This window comes from Mizuhopecten yessoensis, unplaced genomic scaffold, assembly GCF_002113885.1.
Source record: "Mizuhopecten yessoensis strain PY_sf001 unplaced genomic scaffold, ASM211388v2 scaffold4259, whole genome shotgun sequence".
NCBI classification, from domain to species: domain Eukaryota; kingdom Metazoa; phylum Mollusca; class Bivalvia; order Pectinida; family Pectinidae; genus Mizuhopecten; species Mizuhopecten yessoensis.
This window is the reverse complement of record NW_018405455.1, coordinates 152,461-172,477: the sequence shown is the minus strand read 5'-3', so window position 1 is coordinate 172,477 and position 20,017 is coordinate 152,461. Positions and strand designations below refer to the sequence as shown.

Sequence of the window (20,017 nt, the reverse complement as noted above, 5' to 3'; positions counted from 1 at the left end):
TCGTGGCTGCTGAAACAAGAACCCACAGTTCTTGTTGAGCCGTTTAATATAGGCCACATAGCTCCGTACTGGACATTGGTCACTTTCTGCAAACAGACAAAAAGACAAGATGTTGTATGCATGCATGTAACACTCTACTACATGAGTAAATTTATTATCTAATTGTCATGTTTGAACACTGTCATGACATTTATTTTCATAGACTATTTTATTTTATTACTCACTATTAAACAGTACTGCTTTTTTCTTCAAAATATTAAAATTAAACTGTATAACATTTAAATAGCAGTACATGTTCTTTTTTTCTCCTCACATCAACAGATGTTTTCTTTATGATAATTACCTTCAATTTCAAACATCCTGCCTTCAGTCTTTGCATCGTCCACCTGGTGGTTCTTGGTGAGCTCGTCTCGCTTCTTATAGAAATAGAGGGACCCTTCGCCATCTCTGGTGATGGCAAAGTCATCCCGCGCCAAACTACGCAGATTTTCCCTTTCCCTCCTTCCAAAATGTATCATAAGATCTACAAACACCTGCAACGACATTAAGTATAAAATACATTAACAGTAAATAGAAACCTGATACTGCACATAAAAAATGGTGACGAAATGTTTTATAAATTATAGGCTACAATACAGTCCTACTGTATAATAATCGCCACATTATTGGGATATTTTGGCATGGGGCGTTATGACATTGGGGCGAAACGTCTGGGTGGGACAATTTGTAAACATTGGTTTTATTTTTTGTTTATTGGTTTTAATTTGGTCATAAATTATTTGTATCGAACATATGCAGTCAACTTTTGTTCTTACCTTATGTTGCAAAACATCAGCTGAGTCGGTAGAACGCCAGGTGCCAAAATATGCGTTAAAAAAACTTTTTTACACTTCGTTACATTGATGAGCACCAACACACGCGGCCTGAGCCATCACGTGAGCTATGTAGTTCTGCTCGTGAACGCCAGCTATGAGATGAGACATCGGCCCTCGGGCGTAGATAGACACGTCCTCTCCTCCATGAGTTTCAAAAGTTAAGGGGACAGCGGTCACCTGTTTGTAGTCGATAAAAGTTAAATCTGGGTCCGAAATTGGCGAACGGTGATCTACTGCACCCCGGCCTTGTCGTTTCATTTCTTTCACAACATCCCCAAATACTTTGGACGACTCCGAAAAATCAGTCCCTTTAACAATGTCAATCTTCTCGTCCCTCACCGCCTGTAAAATGTCTCCGTAGCCCTTGGCGATTCGACATTAAAGTCGTTTTCTTGTTCATCTCTCAATCTTTATCACGGATTTCGGCGTAAAATTTTCCCAATGTGCTGTCTAATGTTACGGCCTCATAGCGCTCAAAATCCTCATCCAAGTGTTTCGCCGCTAAGTATTCTTTGAACATTTTAACAGATTGTTGTGTCAACCTTTTGGTATTGGTTGACACTGAATTAACCACCAATTCTTTAATGTCTGCTTCTGACAGCTCCACAATTTTCCGACGTTTGTCCGAGGCGTGTCTAAACCAAGGTGGCGCTGACGCAACGTAATACCCGGATCTATATTTAGAAACACGAGGTTCATATGCTCACGTGCAAGCTAAAAATAGTAACATGCTTTATATCGGTGAGCAGGTGATCAAGCATTAGCCAATCAAAATCAAGGAAAATCGGACCATATGTAATATATAGAGCTATGGCTGACATATTAACCTGCCACGATATACATAGCATCTGTCATGAAATACATAGCACAGACGATAGCTCGTTAAGATAACACGCCAAACTAGTATAATATACAAAGAACTATAGGTGACATAACCAGTCGTAAGAAACAAATGGAATATCTAATAGCACACATTGAAATTTCAGAGAATGTAATGCAGGGGAACATATATTTTTTTATACAGTTTTGACTAAGTGATAAAAATGGATTGAAGTGGAAAGTTCTCGTTTCTCTGTTTCGGCCTGTAGATGTAGTCGGGAACTAAATCATTAATGTCATTTGTTGTTCACATGAGTTTTTTTGCGGTTTCGTTTGATTTTTATTTTGCGAAAATCCTCCTGTCTCTCGTCCAAAAAGAATACATTTTTTTATCGTGTCTGAGACGGTTTAGCTCATTAACGGTCGATCGGCGTAATTTTGTCAGCGATTCCACTATAAGTATACCAGAACCCTTGCGTTTCCATTTACTGTCAAGAATTTGTTCTCTGTCCGTATAACGGATGAACCGAATGATGATAGAAGCTTTCCACTTCTTATCAATAGGGCCTACAACATGACATCTAGAGATAGACTTCGGCTGTACCTTGGTTCCTAGTTGTCGGTTACAGATATCTAGGACAGCACCTGGTGCATTGAATGTACGGGCCTCTTGCCCCCGGGTATGGTGGCTTATATCTATTCGCTTTGTCGCCGCGAAATAACGCCAAGCGATATAACGCCAAAGCGCCAAAGCATAAAGACGAAATAACGCCAAAGCCCCATACTTGGGGCACAGGAACGTTTTATAACTTTAGACAGGTACTCCGTGAGTACTGTTCATGCACTGTACTGTTCCTTCACACAAGACCTTAGTGTAGTTGTGAAAGAGGCATTATCACAATCTAATTAAAATTATATCTTCACATCGCTCCCGTTTACTGATATGTCGCGTGGAAGCTTCAACATCAGTAAACGGGAGCGATGTGAATATATAATTTTAATTAGATTGGCATTATCACTGATAACATCAAAAAAAAAAAAGCATCTTCAATTTGTGGCGTAAACTGGGTGGATAGAGTTTTTGATATCACTGATGCGACAAGCTTTGAAGCAGGTTCAATCAACGCCTCCACAAGGTTACTGATGAAAGATGGATCTGACGTATCGATGGCTAGGGCGAAACCTGGGTTACTAACAGGCTGGACGGCTGGGACTTTGTCGGACGTTTCAAATATAGGTGTAGTATTGAGCTGTGATTTTGCGATAGATTCATCATCTAAATCAGGAGATGAGGCAACTGATTGCCTTTTGGTACCGAAAGTTTGAATGGGAGTAGTAAAAGACATAGCTTGATCATGAGTTACTGTTATACAATATTCAAAGCAAATTGTTTTGTAAATACTTATTTAATACTGAAATCCATTTAAATAAATAAACAAACAAATGAATCGGACAACGCGAATATTTATCAAGAGAGTAACTCAACTTTGTAAATGTAGTCATGCGCATTGTGGCACTCACAATGCGCATGACCATTATTTTACAACAAATGTATTTCAGATATTGAGAAATGATTTTAATGTTAAAAGCTGGGGATATTTGTTCTATTTTGGATTGCCCTTTAATAATAAATATTTGAAAAAGTCAATACAACATATCTTTTCTGAAATATTAAGATTGATATTTATTAATGATTTACTAATACAAATAAATGATTAATAAATGCATTTCAAACATTAATAAACATTTTTTTAAATTAAGGATTAGGGACTTTTTCCACTTTGTTACATTGATGAGCACCAACACACGCGGCTTGAGCCATCACGTGAGCTATGTAGTTCTGCTCGTGAACGCCAGCTATGAGATGAGACATCGGCCCTCGGGCGTAGATAGACACGTCCTCTCCTCCATGAGTCTCAAAAGTTAAGGGGACAGTGGTCACCTGTTTGTAGTCGATGAACGCTGTAAAGATATAGACAGTAATATTTATTGTCTTTAATTTGTGGGCGTAATGGCGAGATAGAAAAGGTCAAAGAGGTATGGCGGAAAACTGCCCGTATTTCCCTAAGTCGGCATTTATAAAAACGAGAAAAAAAATTAAGGAGTAAAACATTTTGTGTAGCAAAAATGCATACAAAAGATACAAAACCAATTGAATATGAATTTGTAAACTGCTGAGAAATTAGGTATTGCTAATATGATACTGCAAATATAGCCATATACACTATATCTATGAAAGTAATGGGGTTTCCCGGACTTAAAAAAATACTTTCAACACTTTCCCATCTGAGGACCAACTTTTGAATAAACTTTTTGTGACCGTGATGTAATATGCAAAAACAAATCGTATTACGGAAAAGTGGTCCTCCTTTGGGAAAGTGCTCAAAATAATGAAAAACAGGGGTGATCAAGTTTCTCTAAACTGCGACCGGTGTTTCTCGGGTTAAATAAGTTTGTAATTGCCAATATCTATATGTTCTATGTAGCCGAATGTGTAACGCAGTTTACTTGCGACTAGAAAATAAACGGTGCAGGTTCGAATCCTCCTTCAGTTATTTTGTTTTTTATATTTAGGCATGTGATCATTTTCCTTAATAAGGCAATAGTGTTTTTTTTAAATCGATGGAAAATTTTGTTTTCATTTTAATAACATACCTATTGATTTATCAGTTTTGTTAGTAATAATTTCTTTACTATTTAGTGCGACATACTTCTCTCGAAGCATGTCAACAAATTCCTGTACACGTGTACAGTACAGCTACGCTTTGTAGGTAAGACACTATTTTTGATGAAATTTATGAATTGTTTTACCCTCCAACTGGCAATAGTAATTATATCAAGTGCTTAAACACCAACAAATAATGCCGAAATACCAAATATGTGGTCTGTTTACAATAATCTATTCTTAGACACGGGATTCCGATATTGCTACCTGTATAAAAATACCTGAGGACGCGTCATAAAAGTGCACGGTTGGATGCGCGCACTAGCGTAACATAGCTTTGGGGAAATAGGCATAGCAACCCGCCATATCTCTTTGTGTATGAAGGTCAAAATATAGGGTAAATATTGCGTTTTGAAGTCAAAGGTCAAAATAAAGGGTAACACTTGCGTGTTCAGGTCAAAAGTCAAAATACATGATAATAATTGTGAATCGAGGTCAAAAGGTCACTCAAAATATAGGGTAAAACCTGTGTACCATATTATATTGATTGTATAAATTGTATATCTATGAACTGTAATGCGCTTAAGGGGGGCTTATTCTAGCTAGATCAAATGTTGTATATTGTAACTGTAAGAAAAATTGTTTGTAACTTGTGCATAATGGTTAAATAAAAGTCAAACGACATGTTACTTAAATATAATAAAACAACGTTTCAGTCAGTTCAGAGGGAAATTAAAGTGAACGTCTAGACATGTAAATAAGGCCAAAAAACATGTCTGTTTCAGGTACCCCGACCTACCCTAGTGTTTACTACATCGAGTTTTGGTATACTTCGTCAACTGGACCCAACACATGATGGACAAACAAACAAGACAACTATATATCCTGTATATATACCCTTTTACTTCATAGGCAAGTATCAAAACCAAATTGAAATCCCAAATTAATATTTAAAAGACATAACAGGTCTTACATACGAAGTATTGATTGAAATCAATGTAACATTGTCGAACATTTCCGTTGCTCAGGCTCTAAGTAACCAACGAAATCGAGATAATGTTATAAAAAAAAAAAAAAAAAAAAAAAAAATAACACGTGAATGTTTTCCGATCCGAAAATGTTCGGATCTTCCATAAATAGAAATCAAACGAAGTATTTGCGGCAGAGTCCTTTAAAATTCTCAACCACCTCTTCGTTCAGGACCTCTTTCCCCACTGCAGATAAAACACAAGATAAGTCGACTGTATTTTTTCGTACGTAAAGTAGTCCTCACTTAAATCTATATTGAATACAACAGAAGCCTGACTGGGTCAGCGTGTCCGTTGACTAGATAGCAGAGCTGGTTAAAGCGACGGTATAATTACCTGAGGCACAGGGTTCGAATTCTGGCCTGGCCTCATTGCATTTTTACACTCAGAACACAGTAACTGATTCATTCTTTGTATTTAGGTCATCTTCATTTATTTTCTAGTTCCGCAGGGAGTGGTTTTCTGGTCAGTTTTTTTTTTTTTGAAAACTATAGCCATCTTGTTTCTTTTGGAAGTGACCCTCAGATTCTCTTCCAGTCCTTAAATGTATACAGTATAGCCTGTATGCCTGGTTACTTTTAGATTGCTACGTTATGTGATTGTCTATTGATGGTATATAGCGCTATGTTCTAAATAAGTTCCCCGAGATGTCCAATGTTTGAGTTATCTCCCCTTGAACAATAAGCACTGTTTATTTTAAAACTGCAGGTAAAATTGAGTTATAAGATTTCATAAATATTATAAGTATATTTATATGAACATATATGAAATTTCAATGACTTAAATTTATGTCATGTATAGGCACGGAATAAGATCTAAGTGTTATAAGCTTGCGAAGCCTTTTCCCGACTGCTACTTATCTCACCAGGCGCATATAGTCTCGTTCAACCAGACTCTTATTGTCTGCGCAATCTACGCCAAACAGAGAATTACAAGTGATCAAGCGTCTGGTTGAACGAGACTAACCAGGCGCACAACTATGTAAGGGGATCACCGCCATAATTAGTTTTTTTTTATATAATTAGTTGGTTTTGGAATCTTGTCCTCTGTACATTTTCATTATTTTCCTAGTTGATAAGTGTCTATTTTCCATGCTATGTACATTTGTGTTGTTGCACTCGTTTACAAATATATTGCGTGTTCATTCCATTCTATGCCACTTTCCGTTCCATGCTATGCTCGTTTTACCGATCGCGATTTCGTGTTAGCTTAAAAATTACTCGATTCTGGATTTATTAAACCAATTATATGTAGTTTTGAATCAGTTTTGAAACGATGAATAATAAAAGTTCGAAACTAACGTTTCCACAGGGACCTGAAAACTTATGACATTAGCTATGGGGGTTCAACGGGAGATAACTCGCAAATGTATGTGTCGCCGTCTACTCAGATATCGAGCAGAATTTCGTATAAATATGTGGATTCGGTGAAATTCTTGTATCACCTAGACATCATGTAATCGTTATAAGAGATTGAAAACATAACGCATAACACATAGGATATTTTCATGTTTAAATAGAAACCAAATTACGTAATCACAGTGCGGTTCGGTTTGTACCTAACAATAGTTTTCATTTTGTAGACAATGCGTTGTTAACCAATCAGATATAAGTCAAAAGACACAAAGGCAAAGGGGCTCTACGAGGGCCATTTAATAAATTCGGTCACCACAAAGCTCCCGTACGAATGGGCAATACAATAGTTAAGCGCCTAGACAGACTCTAAAAGCATAAAATTACAATACAAGTGCGAAATTTCGACATTATCCAACAAGAAATTTTAATGCTAAAAATGAAGGTTGAGACTGTGTGCTTTACAGATACCACCAAAACAGATACATGCAGAGTTGTGCAACATAAAAGGCACACCTGTTCTCACTATGAGAACTTTTTTCAGGTGGGTGAACAAATTCAAGAACGGTAAAGTTGACATCAAAGAGAACACAGGGCCAGACAGGTCAGTTGTTGCAGAATCAAAGAAGAACGTCGCTGCTGTGAACGCAATAATTTAAGGTCTATGGACGATGATACTGTTTCTGAGATAGCGCATAATTGTAGTTGGCATTTCAGAGGGCAGCACACATCACATTCTGANTCATATGGTTGGCGCTTCAGAAGACACTTATCACATCCTGACCAACAACTTAAGATCTCCCATTTGCTGACATCTGAACAAAAGGCCAAATGTTTGAAATGTGCAAAAAGTATATTGAAAAAGTACGGTAATTGCGATTCAAGAAAGCTATCTAAATCACTTATAGGGGATGAGACCTGGGTCTTTTACTTTTAACCACAGGGGCGAATGTTTCCGCCATTTTTTCTCAAAAAAGTTGTAAATTTCAAGTCAAAATATTAATTAGAAAGGATATTATTGAGAAAACAAAATACTCGTCAATTGAAAATGACCAAAAAGACCCCCCTGACGTAACCCTTCGTTTTATATAAACAATCTTTAAGTGACGATTGAATTTCTGTCATTTTTCATTCCGTTACACATGCTTGCCTAATGTTTCAAAAACAGAAATGGTATTATTTTGGGTTTTAAGCTCACTTTGAAAACAGCAAACTATATTTGTGATTTACCATACCCCTTTTGGTACCCACAGAAACCCACTTTCGGTCAAAGTTTTACCTTAGTTTTTCCGCATGTCATACAATAGGACATCTTTGAACAAAATAAGTAGGTGAAAATCGGAAATATACCGGGGCCCAAAAAGGGGCCATAAAGACACCATTCCTTTATAAACAGTGTAAGGAAAATTGTAGTCAAGGTTTCACATGACCACTTAAATTCAATATCAACAATACTCTGTGCATTTATATGACTTAAAACGAAATAGCTCAGGGTCACATTTGATGTACTGAATTGGCGTCTACTCATTATATGTATTCTAAAGCAAATGAAATAACAAATGGAGTATTATCTAAATAAGAATTATATAATAACATGTCAGTGTATCCTTCCCAATCTCTTTGCTGTATTTAAAAGCAATAAAATATGTTTCAACAAATGAAATTTAAACGGCGTCGAAGAGCCTGATTTATGTCCACAAATCTCAAAATACGGAGATTTTATTCTCTTACCGATAAAAGATCACAACATTGCATACGCCTATATCCCTAATTATACATCTAAGAAGAAGGAATTTTGCAAATTTCATTGTTAGAGTGCTACATAATGTAGCTACCTTTTGTTTCCTAGCGCCTTGCTCGGCAACACCTCACATTTGGCTTGAATGTCGAGCGTTCGCCCAGGTGCGGAAGGCAATGGAATCTGTCCCCAGACCGGGACATACCAAAGTCCTTAAAGATGGTAGTTGTTATTCCCTGCTTAACGTTCAGCATTTAGGGAAATTGGTTCACCCGTTATCAGTATAATGTGACCGGGTGAAATGCTGTGATGGGTGCCTTTGGCATGATTTTTCAATGAGATAGCACTATTAAGTCGGCATTAGATCCGTGCTCTCACAAGGAGGGAAGTGCACCAAAATACCATGTCTCCTACATACACACACGCAAGCACGCACATACTACACACATGGAAGAACGTCCTTAAATGACATTAGCTGTTAAACGAATTTCAACTAAACCAAATCTTACTTGAGTTAGCGATGTCGGTAAAGTTGCGGGACCCAAATCTATATCCTGGACCGTTGGCGTATGAAAGCGTGGTGTAGGGAACCCCGTCAGCGGGGACATTCATGGGATTGTCATTTATACCTGAAAACGAGGTTCACAGAAGTCAGATTCATTTTGAGAAAATATATTGAATGTTAAATTACTTTGAAATGCATCTCCAGATGATGAATTTTAAAACCGCTAACATTTTAATTGACTAGTGACTAAGGGTCAGATTTGAGACAAAAATGTGGACAGTCCGAACAAAAATTCCAAGTTATGTCCACTTATTACTAAAGCTACAATTTCAAACATGAGCCAGTTTATTCAATATATTATACTGGTAGCCATCTTGGATTTTAAACAAAATAAAATTGCCTATGGTAACAGTTGCTATGTAAATTAGAACGCATGCGTCAGCTTTCCGGAACCATATTTTTAAGCATTGCTCAACGTTCTATGTTAAATACAGAAATGGTCATTAACACGTAAAGTGATACTGAAAATTCCATTTTACTTTGCTTTCAATCTACTCGGGGCTTTGTTTCTATCTTGGATCATAAAAATACATTCTTTAGAACGAGGTTTGTAAATATACCATTCCAAATATCACCAGATGATATGTGCGCCGTGGTGCGATCTTTTATGTTTTTTGAGGATATTTATGATTTTGTATGATCTGTCCAGCTAAGGGTATTATTATATTTCTAGTCCCCAAATACGTTTAGAGCTTGCAACACCTAAAATATTGATAGGAAAGCTGTAATTTCACTTGACGTACATGTAGAGTACGGTGTTTACTAACTCACCATATATGAAGCTGACTTTTAGAGTCGTCTGCATGCATTTCAACACTTTATTGTTCCGCGTGAAACGAAGTCAGTGGTTTAGAAAATGAATAAAAACAGGACCTAGTATTGATCCCTGGGGAACACCTGTACAATTATACCGGCGCGTACATGAAATGCAATATATGAATTTGTTTGGTTTATCTGAAATCAAATATAACCACTATGTAATCATTTGATGAATTTTAACAACTAGATTTCGAAAGGCAAGATGAATATATGAACATCACGTGAACATACAGTTGGTGTTTTTCCCCGCAATGTCCACCTCATCTAGCCGAGGCACTCATATAATATTAACATTCAAGATGGCCGCCGTTGCCTCGTATTAGATGAAGTCTGTCCACCATCTTCCTATAGAGTGCTTTACCAAATGTATTAACACTTAGTATCTTAAAATCAAAATAGTTACGTTGCTCTTTGTCCTAAAGAGAAAATATCAATTTCTAAAAATTTCCTTCCCCCGTACAATTATAACAGTATATGGGGATATACAATACCTTACGCCTTTAACCTGTGGTTTTTCATTCAATTATTTCCCTATGACAAATAAACGTAACATCATAATATATAACCATGATTGCTAGCATGCAAAAATACCGACATGCGTACTAATACAGTCATTTTATCTACATGCCAATTATATAGTATACGTAATCGGGGATTTTTATTTACCAAGTATGTCATTTCCTCTAGATGAATATCCGGCTATTGTAAACACGTGCGAATGATCAGCCGTGACGATAATGAGCGTGTCTTTCTCATTGGTCAAATGAACAGCACTTTTCACAGCATCCTCGAATGCCAAAACGTCATGTAATGACCTCGCGGCATTGCTCATATGGTGGGCGTGGTCTATCCTGCCACCTGTCAATCAATGAAACCCAAGCTTCATTTTGAATAGTAATTAGCTATGTGACACGGACTTTAGTTAATAACGGCTTCAAGTCAACAAAATTAAAACATGTTGGTAAACTGAATTGCACAAATAACTTTCTTAAAAAAATTGTAACAATCTTAGAAGCTTGCTACATATTTCTGCTACATGTATATCAATACTCATTTTCTTTTCAATAGCAATGGAAGGAGGGTCGGCATTTTGTTCTTACGATGCTTTTTATGTTGACATTTTATTTTAAATGAAAGCAACCGAAATGATGTCGTCTGATAGAAGACTCTTTCCAAAACTGATCAGATCATCATCATCATCATCATCATCATCATCATCATCGTCATCAATAAAAGCATGCCGTACCTTTATTTAACTAAACGGGGCACTATTGCTAACTTCGTTAACAAAAGTTTTTTTTATTACTGACAATACAGTTGTGTACCTGTCTGCAACGAAAGTGTTCGCCCCACTGTGCTACAGTTACCAGTACGTTTAATTTAAAAACGGAAGTTAAGGGGAGATAACTGTATATAGGGAAAAAACATAGTTCAGAGGGACAGGGAACCTAAAATTGTGTCGTACCTTCAACAAGCAGAAAGAACCCTTTTGGGTCTTTTTGAAGTATTCTAATTGCTTTTCCTGTCATTTGTGCTAAAGATGGTTCGCCAGAAGGGCCGTCATCTCTGTCCATTTCAAATTGCATGTGGGAAGGCTCGAATAGGCCTGGCAAATAAAACAACACACATTAAATATATAAGTCATAACATATATATAATCATTCTCAAACAAGTATTCTAACGGTATAATTCAATATTACATTTTTCACAGAAATACACAACAAAAATCATTTTTAAAACTGGAAAGATCTTTAAAAGAAGTGTTTAATAAAAACTACATGTTGCCACGTATCTTTCATATTTTTTTTTGTTATTTGGAATTTGTGAATATTTGAAAATAGAAATATCAAAGAAAACACCGTGGGTCGAACTCGGGATATTCACATTACAGAGCCTACACTTTCTAAATGTGGCTATTTTGAAAATTATAACTGCAAACCATCAAAAATTGTTTCCAATTCATTGGCCTCGAAGCCCATATAAAACTTGATAAGGGAAGTTTTTCAAACCCAGAAAAACTCCTTTTGGGGGCTTAATATTGGATATAGAATAGAGAATACTCCAAGTCGAAAAAACTCTGGAACTCTTCTTCGCGACTATATCCGATGCAGTGGTACTATTTACCTTAAGTAAGGCCTATACTGGTTGGTATCCCAAGGAAAGCTAATCAAAGCCAGAAGAACTCCTTTTGTGGTGTTAAATCTTCTATATAGAAGGGAGAATACTCAAAGTAGAAAAAAAACTTGATGTGCTAGCTGTGTCAGCGACTCGAAGTGGTACTCCGTTGGTGAGTGCCTACTGAGTAGTATCGGATTTTGAGAGGTGGATCCTCCCTCAGTTTGAATACTTACCTAGTTGTGTCAGATTTGGAGAGGTCGATCCCCCTCAGTGTGAATACTTACCAAGGTATGTTAGACTTGGAGAGGTTGATCCTACCTCAGTGTGATTACTTACCAAGGTATGTTAGACTTGGAGAGGGTGATCCTCCCTAAGTGTGAATACTTACCAATGTATGTTAGACTTGGAGAGGTTGATTCTCCCTACGTGTGAATACTTACCAAGGTATGTTAAACTTGGAGATGTTGATTCTCCCTCAGTGTGAATACTTACCTAGTTGTGTGAGATTTGGAGGGGGCGATACTCCCTCAGGTTGGATACTTACCCAGTTGTGTCGGCTTTGGAGGGGTCGATCCCCCTCAGTGTGAATACTTACCTAGTTGTGTCAGATTAGGAGAGGTCGATCCCCCCTGAGTTTGAATCTTAGGCCAGTTGTGTCGGATTTGAAGAGGTCTATCCTCCCTCAGGTTGAATACTTGCCTAGTTGTGTGAGATTTGGAGGGGGCGATACTCCCTCAGGTTGGATACTTACCCAGTTGTGTCGGATTTGGAGAGGGCGATACTCTCTCAGGTTGAATACTTGCCCAGTTGTGTGAGAATTGGAGAGGTCGATCATCTCTCAGGTTGAATACTTTCAACTGTGTCGGATTTGGAGAGGTCGATACTCCCTCAGTTTGAATACTTACCTAGTTGTGTCAGATTAGGAGAGGTCGATCCCCCCTGAGTTTGAATCTTAGGCCAGTTGTGTCGGATTTGAAGAGGTCGATCCACCCTCAGGTTGAATACTTGCCCGGTTGTGTCAGATTTGGAGAGGTAAATACTCTCTCAGGTTGAATACTTACCCAGCTGTGTCAGATTTGGAGAGGTCGATCATCCCTCAGGGTGAATACTTGCCCAGTTGTGTAAGATTTGGAGAGGTCGATCATCCCTCAGGGTGAATACTTGCCCAGTTGTGTCCGATTTGGAGAGGACGATACTCCCTCAGGTTGGATACTTACCCAGTTGTGTCGGATTTGGAGAGGGCGATACTCTCTCAGGTTGAATACTTGCCCAGTTGTGTCAGATTTGGAGAGGTCGATACTCTCTCAGGTTGAATACTTACCCAGTTGTGTCAGATTTGGAGAGGTCGATCATCCCTCAGGTTGAATACTTGCCTAGTTGTGTGAGATTTGGAGAGGTCGATACTCCCTCAGTTTGAATACTTACCCAGTTGTGTCAGATTTGGAGAGGTCGATCCCCCTCAGGTTGAATACTTACCCAGTTGTGTCGGATTTGGAGAGGTCGATCCCCCTCAGTGTGAATACTTACCTAGTTGTGTCAGATTTGGAGAGGTCGATACTCCCTCAGGTTGGATACTGTCAGATTTGGAGAGGTCGATCATCCCTCAGGTTGAAAACTTGCCTAGTTGTGTCAGATTTGGAGAGGTCGATACTCCCTCAGGTTGGATACTTACCCAGTTGTGTCGGATTTGGAGAGGTCGATCCCCCCTCAGTTTGAATACTTACCTAGTTGTGTCAGATTTGGAGAGGTCGATCATCCCTCAGGTTGTAAACTTGCCTAGTTGTGTCAGATTAGGAGAGGTCGATCCTCCCTCAGGTTGAATACTTACCTAGTTGTGTGATATTTGGAGAGGTCGATCCTTCCTCAGGTTGAAAACTTACCTAGTTGTGTCAGATTTGGAGAGGTCGATACTCCCTCAGGTTGGATACTTACCCAGTTGTGTCGGATTTGGAGAGGTCGATACTCCCTCAATTTGAATACTTACCTAGTTGTGTGAGATTTGGAGAGGTCGATCCTTCCTCAGGTTGAATACTTACCCAGTTGTGTCGGATTTGGAGAGGTCGAACCCCCCTCAGTTTGAATACTTGCCCAGTTGTGTGAGATTTGGAAAGGTCGATACTCCCTCAGGTTGAATACTTACCTAGTTGTGTGAGATTTGGAGAGGTCGATACTCCCTCAGGTTGAATATTTTCAGTTGTGTCGGATTTGGAGAGGTCGATCCCCCTCAGATTGAATACTTACCTAGTTGTGTCAGATTAGGAGAGGTCGATCCTCCCTCAGGTTGAATATTTTCAGTTGTGTCGGATTTGGAGAGGTCGATCATCCCTCAGGTTGAATACTTTCAGTTGTGTCGGATTTGGAGAGGTCGATCATCCCACAGATTGAAAACTTACCAGGTTGTGTCAGTTTTGGAGAGGTCGATACTCCCTAAGGGTAAAAACTTATCCAGTAGTGTCAGTCTTTGAGAGGTCGACTTTTCCTCAGGTTGAATACTCACCCAGTAACGTCAGATTTGAAGAGGTCGACTTTTCCTCAGGTTGAATACTCACCCAGTAGCGTCAGATTTGAAGAGGTCGATCATCCCTTTGGTTGAATGCTTTACCCAATAGTGTTACTTACTTACCATTGTATGTTAGACCTGAAGAGGTTGATCCTCCCTCAATGTGAATACTTACCATTGTATGTTAGACCTGAAGAGGTTGATCCTCCCTCAGTGTGAATACTTACCATTGTATGTTAGACTTGGAGAGGTTGATCCTCCCTCAGTGTGAATACTTACCATTGTATGTTAGACTTGGAGAGGTTGATCCTCCCTCAGTGTGAATACTTACCAAGGTATGTTAGACTTGGAGAGGTTGATCCTCCCTCAATGTGAATACTTACCAAGGTATGTTAGACTTGGAGTTGTTGATCCTCCCTCAGTGTGAATACTTACCATTGTATGTTAGACTTGGATATGTTGATCCTACCTCAGTGTGAATACTTACCAAGGTATGTTAAACTTGGAGATGTTGATTCTCCCTCAGTGTGAATACTTACCAAGGTATGTTAGACTTAGAGATGTTGATCCTCCCTCAATGTGACTACTTACCATTGTATGTTAGACTTGGATATGTTGATCCTACCTCAGTGTGAATACTTACCAAGGTATGTTAGACTTGGAGTTGTTGATCCTCCCTCAGTGTGAATACTTATCAAGGTATGTTAAACTTGGAGAGGTTGATCCTCCCTCAATGTGAATACTTACCAAGGTATGTTAGACTTAGAGATGTTGATCCTCGCTCAATGTGACTACTTACCATTGTATGTTAGACTTGGAGAGGTCGATTCTCCCTACGTGTGAATACTTACCAAGGTATGTTAGACTTGGAGAGGTTGATCCTCCCTCACTGTGAATACTTACCATTGTATGTTAAACTTGGAAATGTTGATCCTCCCTCAGTGTGAATACTTACCAAGGTATGTTAAACTTGGAGAGGTTGATCCTCCCTCAGTATGAATACTTACCATTGTATGTTAAACTTGGAGATGTTGATTCTACCTCAGTGTGAATACTTACCAAGGTAGGTTAGACTTGGAGAGGTTGATCCTCCCTCAGTATGAATACTTACCATTGTATGTTAAACTTGAAGATGTTGATTCTACCTCAGTGTGAATACTTACCAAGGTACGTTAGACTTGGAGAGGTTGATCCTCCCTCAGTGTGAATACTTACCAATGTATGTTAGACTTGGAGATGTTGATCCTACCTCAGTGTGAATACTCTTACCAAGGTATGTTAGACTTGAAGAGCTTGATCCTCCCTAAAAGTGAATACTCTGCCAGTTGTATCAGTCTTTGAGAGGTTGATCTTCCGGGTCCCTAAGGGTACCTACCCAGTAATATCAGTCTTGGAGAGATCGATATTCCCCCAGGGGAACATTTACCGAGTTGTATCCTCTTTCTGGGTGAATGTTTACCCAGTTGTGTCAGATTTAGAGAGGTTGATCCTCACTAAGGGTGAATACTAACCCAGCAATCTGTCTGTGTTTAGAGGGTCGACCGTGTCAAACTGGCCTTTGTTCCAGACATATCTGCCCCTTTTGTACTCATTTCTCTTCTTCCACTCCTGTGATGGATAATTGATAATGTATTGATTTGAATGGATAGTTATCGAATGTGACAGATTTAATAGGGATGGGGTGGGGTGGGGTGGGTGGTGAATTTATTATCTAGAATATTTCTATCCGTGATTTTGATAAAGTAATTACACTGTTAGGTTACAACACTCCCGTATACAGTGCCTACAGGCTCATAGAGCACAACCAGTTAAACATTTTGTGTGACGTTTCGATGACGAGATGAACTCTGATATTTTATAACAACTAAGTAAACATGTGTCTTTAGCGTGGCCGAATCGACTTATCAATTTATTGCCAACATTTACAAGTCCGCTTAAAGAACAAATGATTTACTGATCATCTGCCTGGTGAATGTGAAAGAGTACATATCATTCTAGAAATCGAAACGTCACAAATAAACCGATGTGATCTCTATATATTTACTTTAAAAAATCTGTTGTATACAGACAGTAATGTTTCTTCTCTGCCTGTTATATCGGTGGATATTTACATTTATATGAAACTAGGACTCGATATACCTTTTAAAGCGCATAGGGATTATTTTTCCAAGAACTTCTTGGTTGGCGTATAAATACGTAAGCAAAAACATATGTAAGCGCGGAAAGTAGTCCGATTTACGTTTTGTTTTCAGTTGGGTTTTTTTCAGAAGTTTCGGATTGAAATGAACATACATATATATTACATGTAAATATAAGGATTGGATCCTGTTGCGTTTAGGATTATCGGGGAATACACCTCAATGCATGGTCTGAGGTTATTTTGATATGAACTGAGGTGTATAGCCCATAAACCCCAACTGAACAGGACTTTATCCTTAAAGACTTTCTTGTGTATCTGCCATCGATTATTTTACCGAATCACATTGCTAGCTTTAACCCATTCACCCCTAAGGTCGATCACATCTAAACCTTACCAAATCGAAGACTGGGCAAGTCCAGTTTAAAGATATAGGGGTGAACGAGTTAAGACGTGGTAGGACCTTGTCTCAGCGGAGTAGTCTTACCTTAATAAGATTCAAACCATCTTGTCGATGGTAGTCGAGGGTTACATTACCGAGTTCAGGGTCAAGTGTATTTTTGTCCTGAAAAAACATCCGTCCGCCGCCCATGATAACCTGTGGATGATGATAATAAGCGGTTGTACAAAACAAACGCTTAAATCACGATGCTACCAGCAGGGTTGTAGTTCGTAACTTGTTAATAATAATGATGACATATTTTGATCAATAATATGCGGATGATGATAATATCAAAATGTTGTTGCTGATGATACTAACCGGGTTATATATTATATTCTGTTAATGACAATAACAGGATTGTTAATGATAATATGTAAATGATGTAATCAACAGGAGTGACTGAAAATTGTGCATGATAATAATCGGAATAAATAATAACAAGTGGATGATGGTATTATCAGGAGAAAATGATAAATTGTGGATGATGATTAAAAGAAGTGAATGATAAATTGAAGACGATGATATAAACCGGAATAAATGATAACATTTGGATTGTTGTATTTACAGGAGAAAGTGATAATTTGTTGGTAGTGATATTAACAGGAGTAAATAATATATTTTGGATGATGATATGAACCTGAATAAATGAGTAATTGTGGGTGATGATATAAACAGAAGTGAATGATGAATTGTGGATGATATTAACAGGAGTGAATGATAAACAGGGGATGGTGATATAAACAGGAATTATTGATAAATTTTGGATGATGATATAAACAGGAGTAAATGATAGATTGTGGATGATGATATCAACAGGAATAAATGATAGATATTGGATGAAGGTGATAATAACGAAGAAAATAATTCGTTTATGTTCCCAGTTCTTCTTTCCCACTCCGCTCAATACCTATAAAATGTCAAAAGTCAAACCCCAATTTTGCTGCACCCTCGGCAATATTTACAAGATGGAACGCGACAATATATCATGTCTGTTACAAAGTTGCAGTGATTCGAAACACTGACTTGTCCTAAAATGGCCGTCTAGAGGTCGAAGCTTTTATGTTCCAATACTAGTTTCGCTCTTTGTATTTTCCGGTCCTTTACAGGAAAACGGCAGACGGTGGAATAAACACAAAGCAGATTCCTATAAACCTCTGAACTTGATTATTCGGGGGTATATTTACATTTGCACTGCAACCCACTATATGAACATTACCAGCAGAAATGCATTTCATTTGAGTATGAAAGCAAAAACTCCCGTGACGTAACACGTGGTTTACTTATGACGTCCTCAATCAACCTTGTTCAATGAGAGTCTTGTTGCACATGGCGAATGTCCCTGCGTCAAACACTCAAATGACTACGGTTAATTATTGGTGCCATTTTTAAAAAATAGGGCTGTCCCTATGTCGTTTAAAGGACAATGCATATACAAAACGCAGTCAATAAACAAATTATTTAAGAACTAATAAATAAAATTAAACAATTATTCTATAAAATGTTTAGATATGGATTGAACGTCGTTTTTAAAAATGTTCATGCCGGTACGCGGCGGGCTTCATGCAATATGGATGTAACCGATTTGCGTTCATACCGGCATGAACATTTCAAAAACACCGTTCTATCCCTTTATGATTCGATTTCAAAGAATTTTGTATAAAACCTTGAGAGAGGAGTTGTAAACGAGCTGATAGGCTATGTCTTTCCTGCAGCCTTGTAAGGGAACCCCTTCCATGTTCATTGCGACGTCGTATTCCCAGTTCCGGTTGGGAGTTTTAGCAAAGGAAGCGGCCGGCGTAGCGTGTGTGACCCTCGTTGTGGTCACAAATCCAGATGAACGCCCTACAACGCGAAAAGATCAGTTATAATGTCGTTTATTGTATTGAGTTAGGGAATAACAAGCACCTTTTCGATATTTGTGAGGAATATGCAACACAGCTGTTCGGTTCAGGAAAAATTCATGATGTGCGATAGTGCGTTTTTGAGATCATGTTTGAACGAAACGGTGTTGCATACCAATCAAAAATGTTAAAAAATAACTTCAATCCTTACATTTACGTTCAAAACGTCAAGGAGAATGTCAATAAACGTTCAGTGTGGTCTCATTTTGTTCCAAATACATATTAAACAGATTGGTTTACCAAATGGTGGAACAGCCATTTTTGAGAAAGACGGCGAACACTCGTAACCATACGGGATTTTCTGTCATAATTTGAACTTGAGGTCACACTCAAACAGATTGGCGGAAAGACCCGAACAGTTAGACGAAAAAACCCGAACAGTTGCCGACTCGAAAACATTTACGTGGAATAGTTCTCAACGTAACCGGATTATAAAAACATTTTTGTGGTAGGGTTATCTAAAGACTGTAAAAACCGAATGCAAATATTGTGCCACAACAAAACGATTCAGCTGTTTTTAGGAAATATTGCAAAACAAGAAGAATTGAAATTCATGCAACGGAATCAGCATAAAGTGACAGTACTCGAAATGAATCACCAAACCATCATTTTCAGCGGATAATTCGATCAATTCATGATTGTATCAAAAGAAACAAGGCAAAGTATTGCAAGGCAATCCATAGTCCCCCACTGGTAATTCTATATTTAACAAACAGTACACATATGTCAGGAAGCATAGGTCACAGTGAGGTCATAGTGACCTACTTCTTGCGCTTCACCATTCCAAGATGTCTTTGTATATAAAATCTGGTAAATCCAGGTGAAATAGTCCAGAAGATATGCCCCTAACAAACTTTTTCAAAAGTTAAGGTCAAATGGCAAGTCTTAGGTCACACTGAGGTCATGGTGACATTTGTCTTGCACCCCGCACTCCGCCATCCCAAGATGTCCTTGTACACCAAATCTGGTTACTCGTGGTGAAACAATTTTCAAGATAAGTCCCAAACAAACCTCTTGGGCGGAAGGACGGACGACCGGACGCCCCCCCCCCCCCCCCC

At 38.3% G+C, this 20,017-nt stretch overlaps 1 protein-coding gene across 1 annotated transcript in view; it reads right to left on the bottom strand.

Annotated features, from left to right (window-relative positions):
* Positions 1–884: 884 nt before the first annotated feature.
* Positions 885–20,017, bottom strand: part of LOC110448757 (alkaline phosphatase, tissue-nonspecific isozyme-like) — a 30,434-nt gene continuing 11,301 nt past the window's right edge. The window contains exons 4-12 of the mRNA XM_021495175.1: positions 18,722–18,900; positions 17,104–17,214; positions 15,991–16,087; positions 11,327–11,467; positions 10,528–10,719; positions 8,987–9,106; positions 3,459–3,656; positions 2,786–2,970; positions 885–1,238 (exon numbers count right to left, since the gene is read on the bottom strand). Of these exons, the coding sequence (XP_021350850.1) occupies positions 885–1,238; positions 2,786–2,970; positions 3,459–3,656; positions 8,987–9,106; positions 10,528–10,719; positions 11,327–11,467; positions 15,991–16,087; positions 17,104–17,214; positions 18,722–18,900 (1,577 nt within the window). The remainder of the gene's footprint in view (positions 1,239–2,785; positions 2,971–3,458; positions 3,657–8,986; positions 9,107–10,527; positions 10,720–11,326; positions 11,468–15,990; positions 16,088–17,103; positions 17,215–18,721; positions 18,901–20,017) is intronic.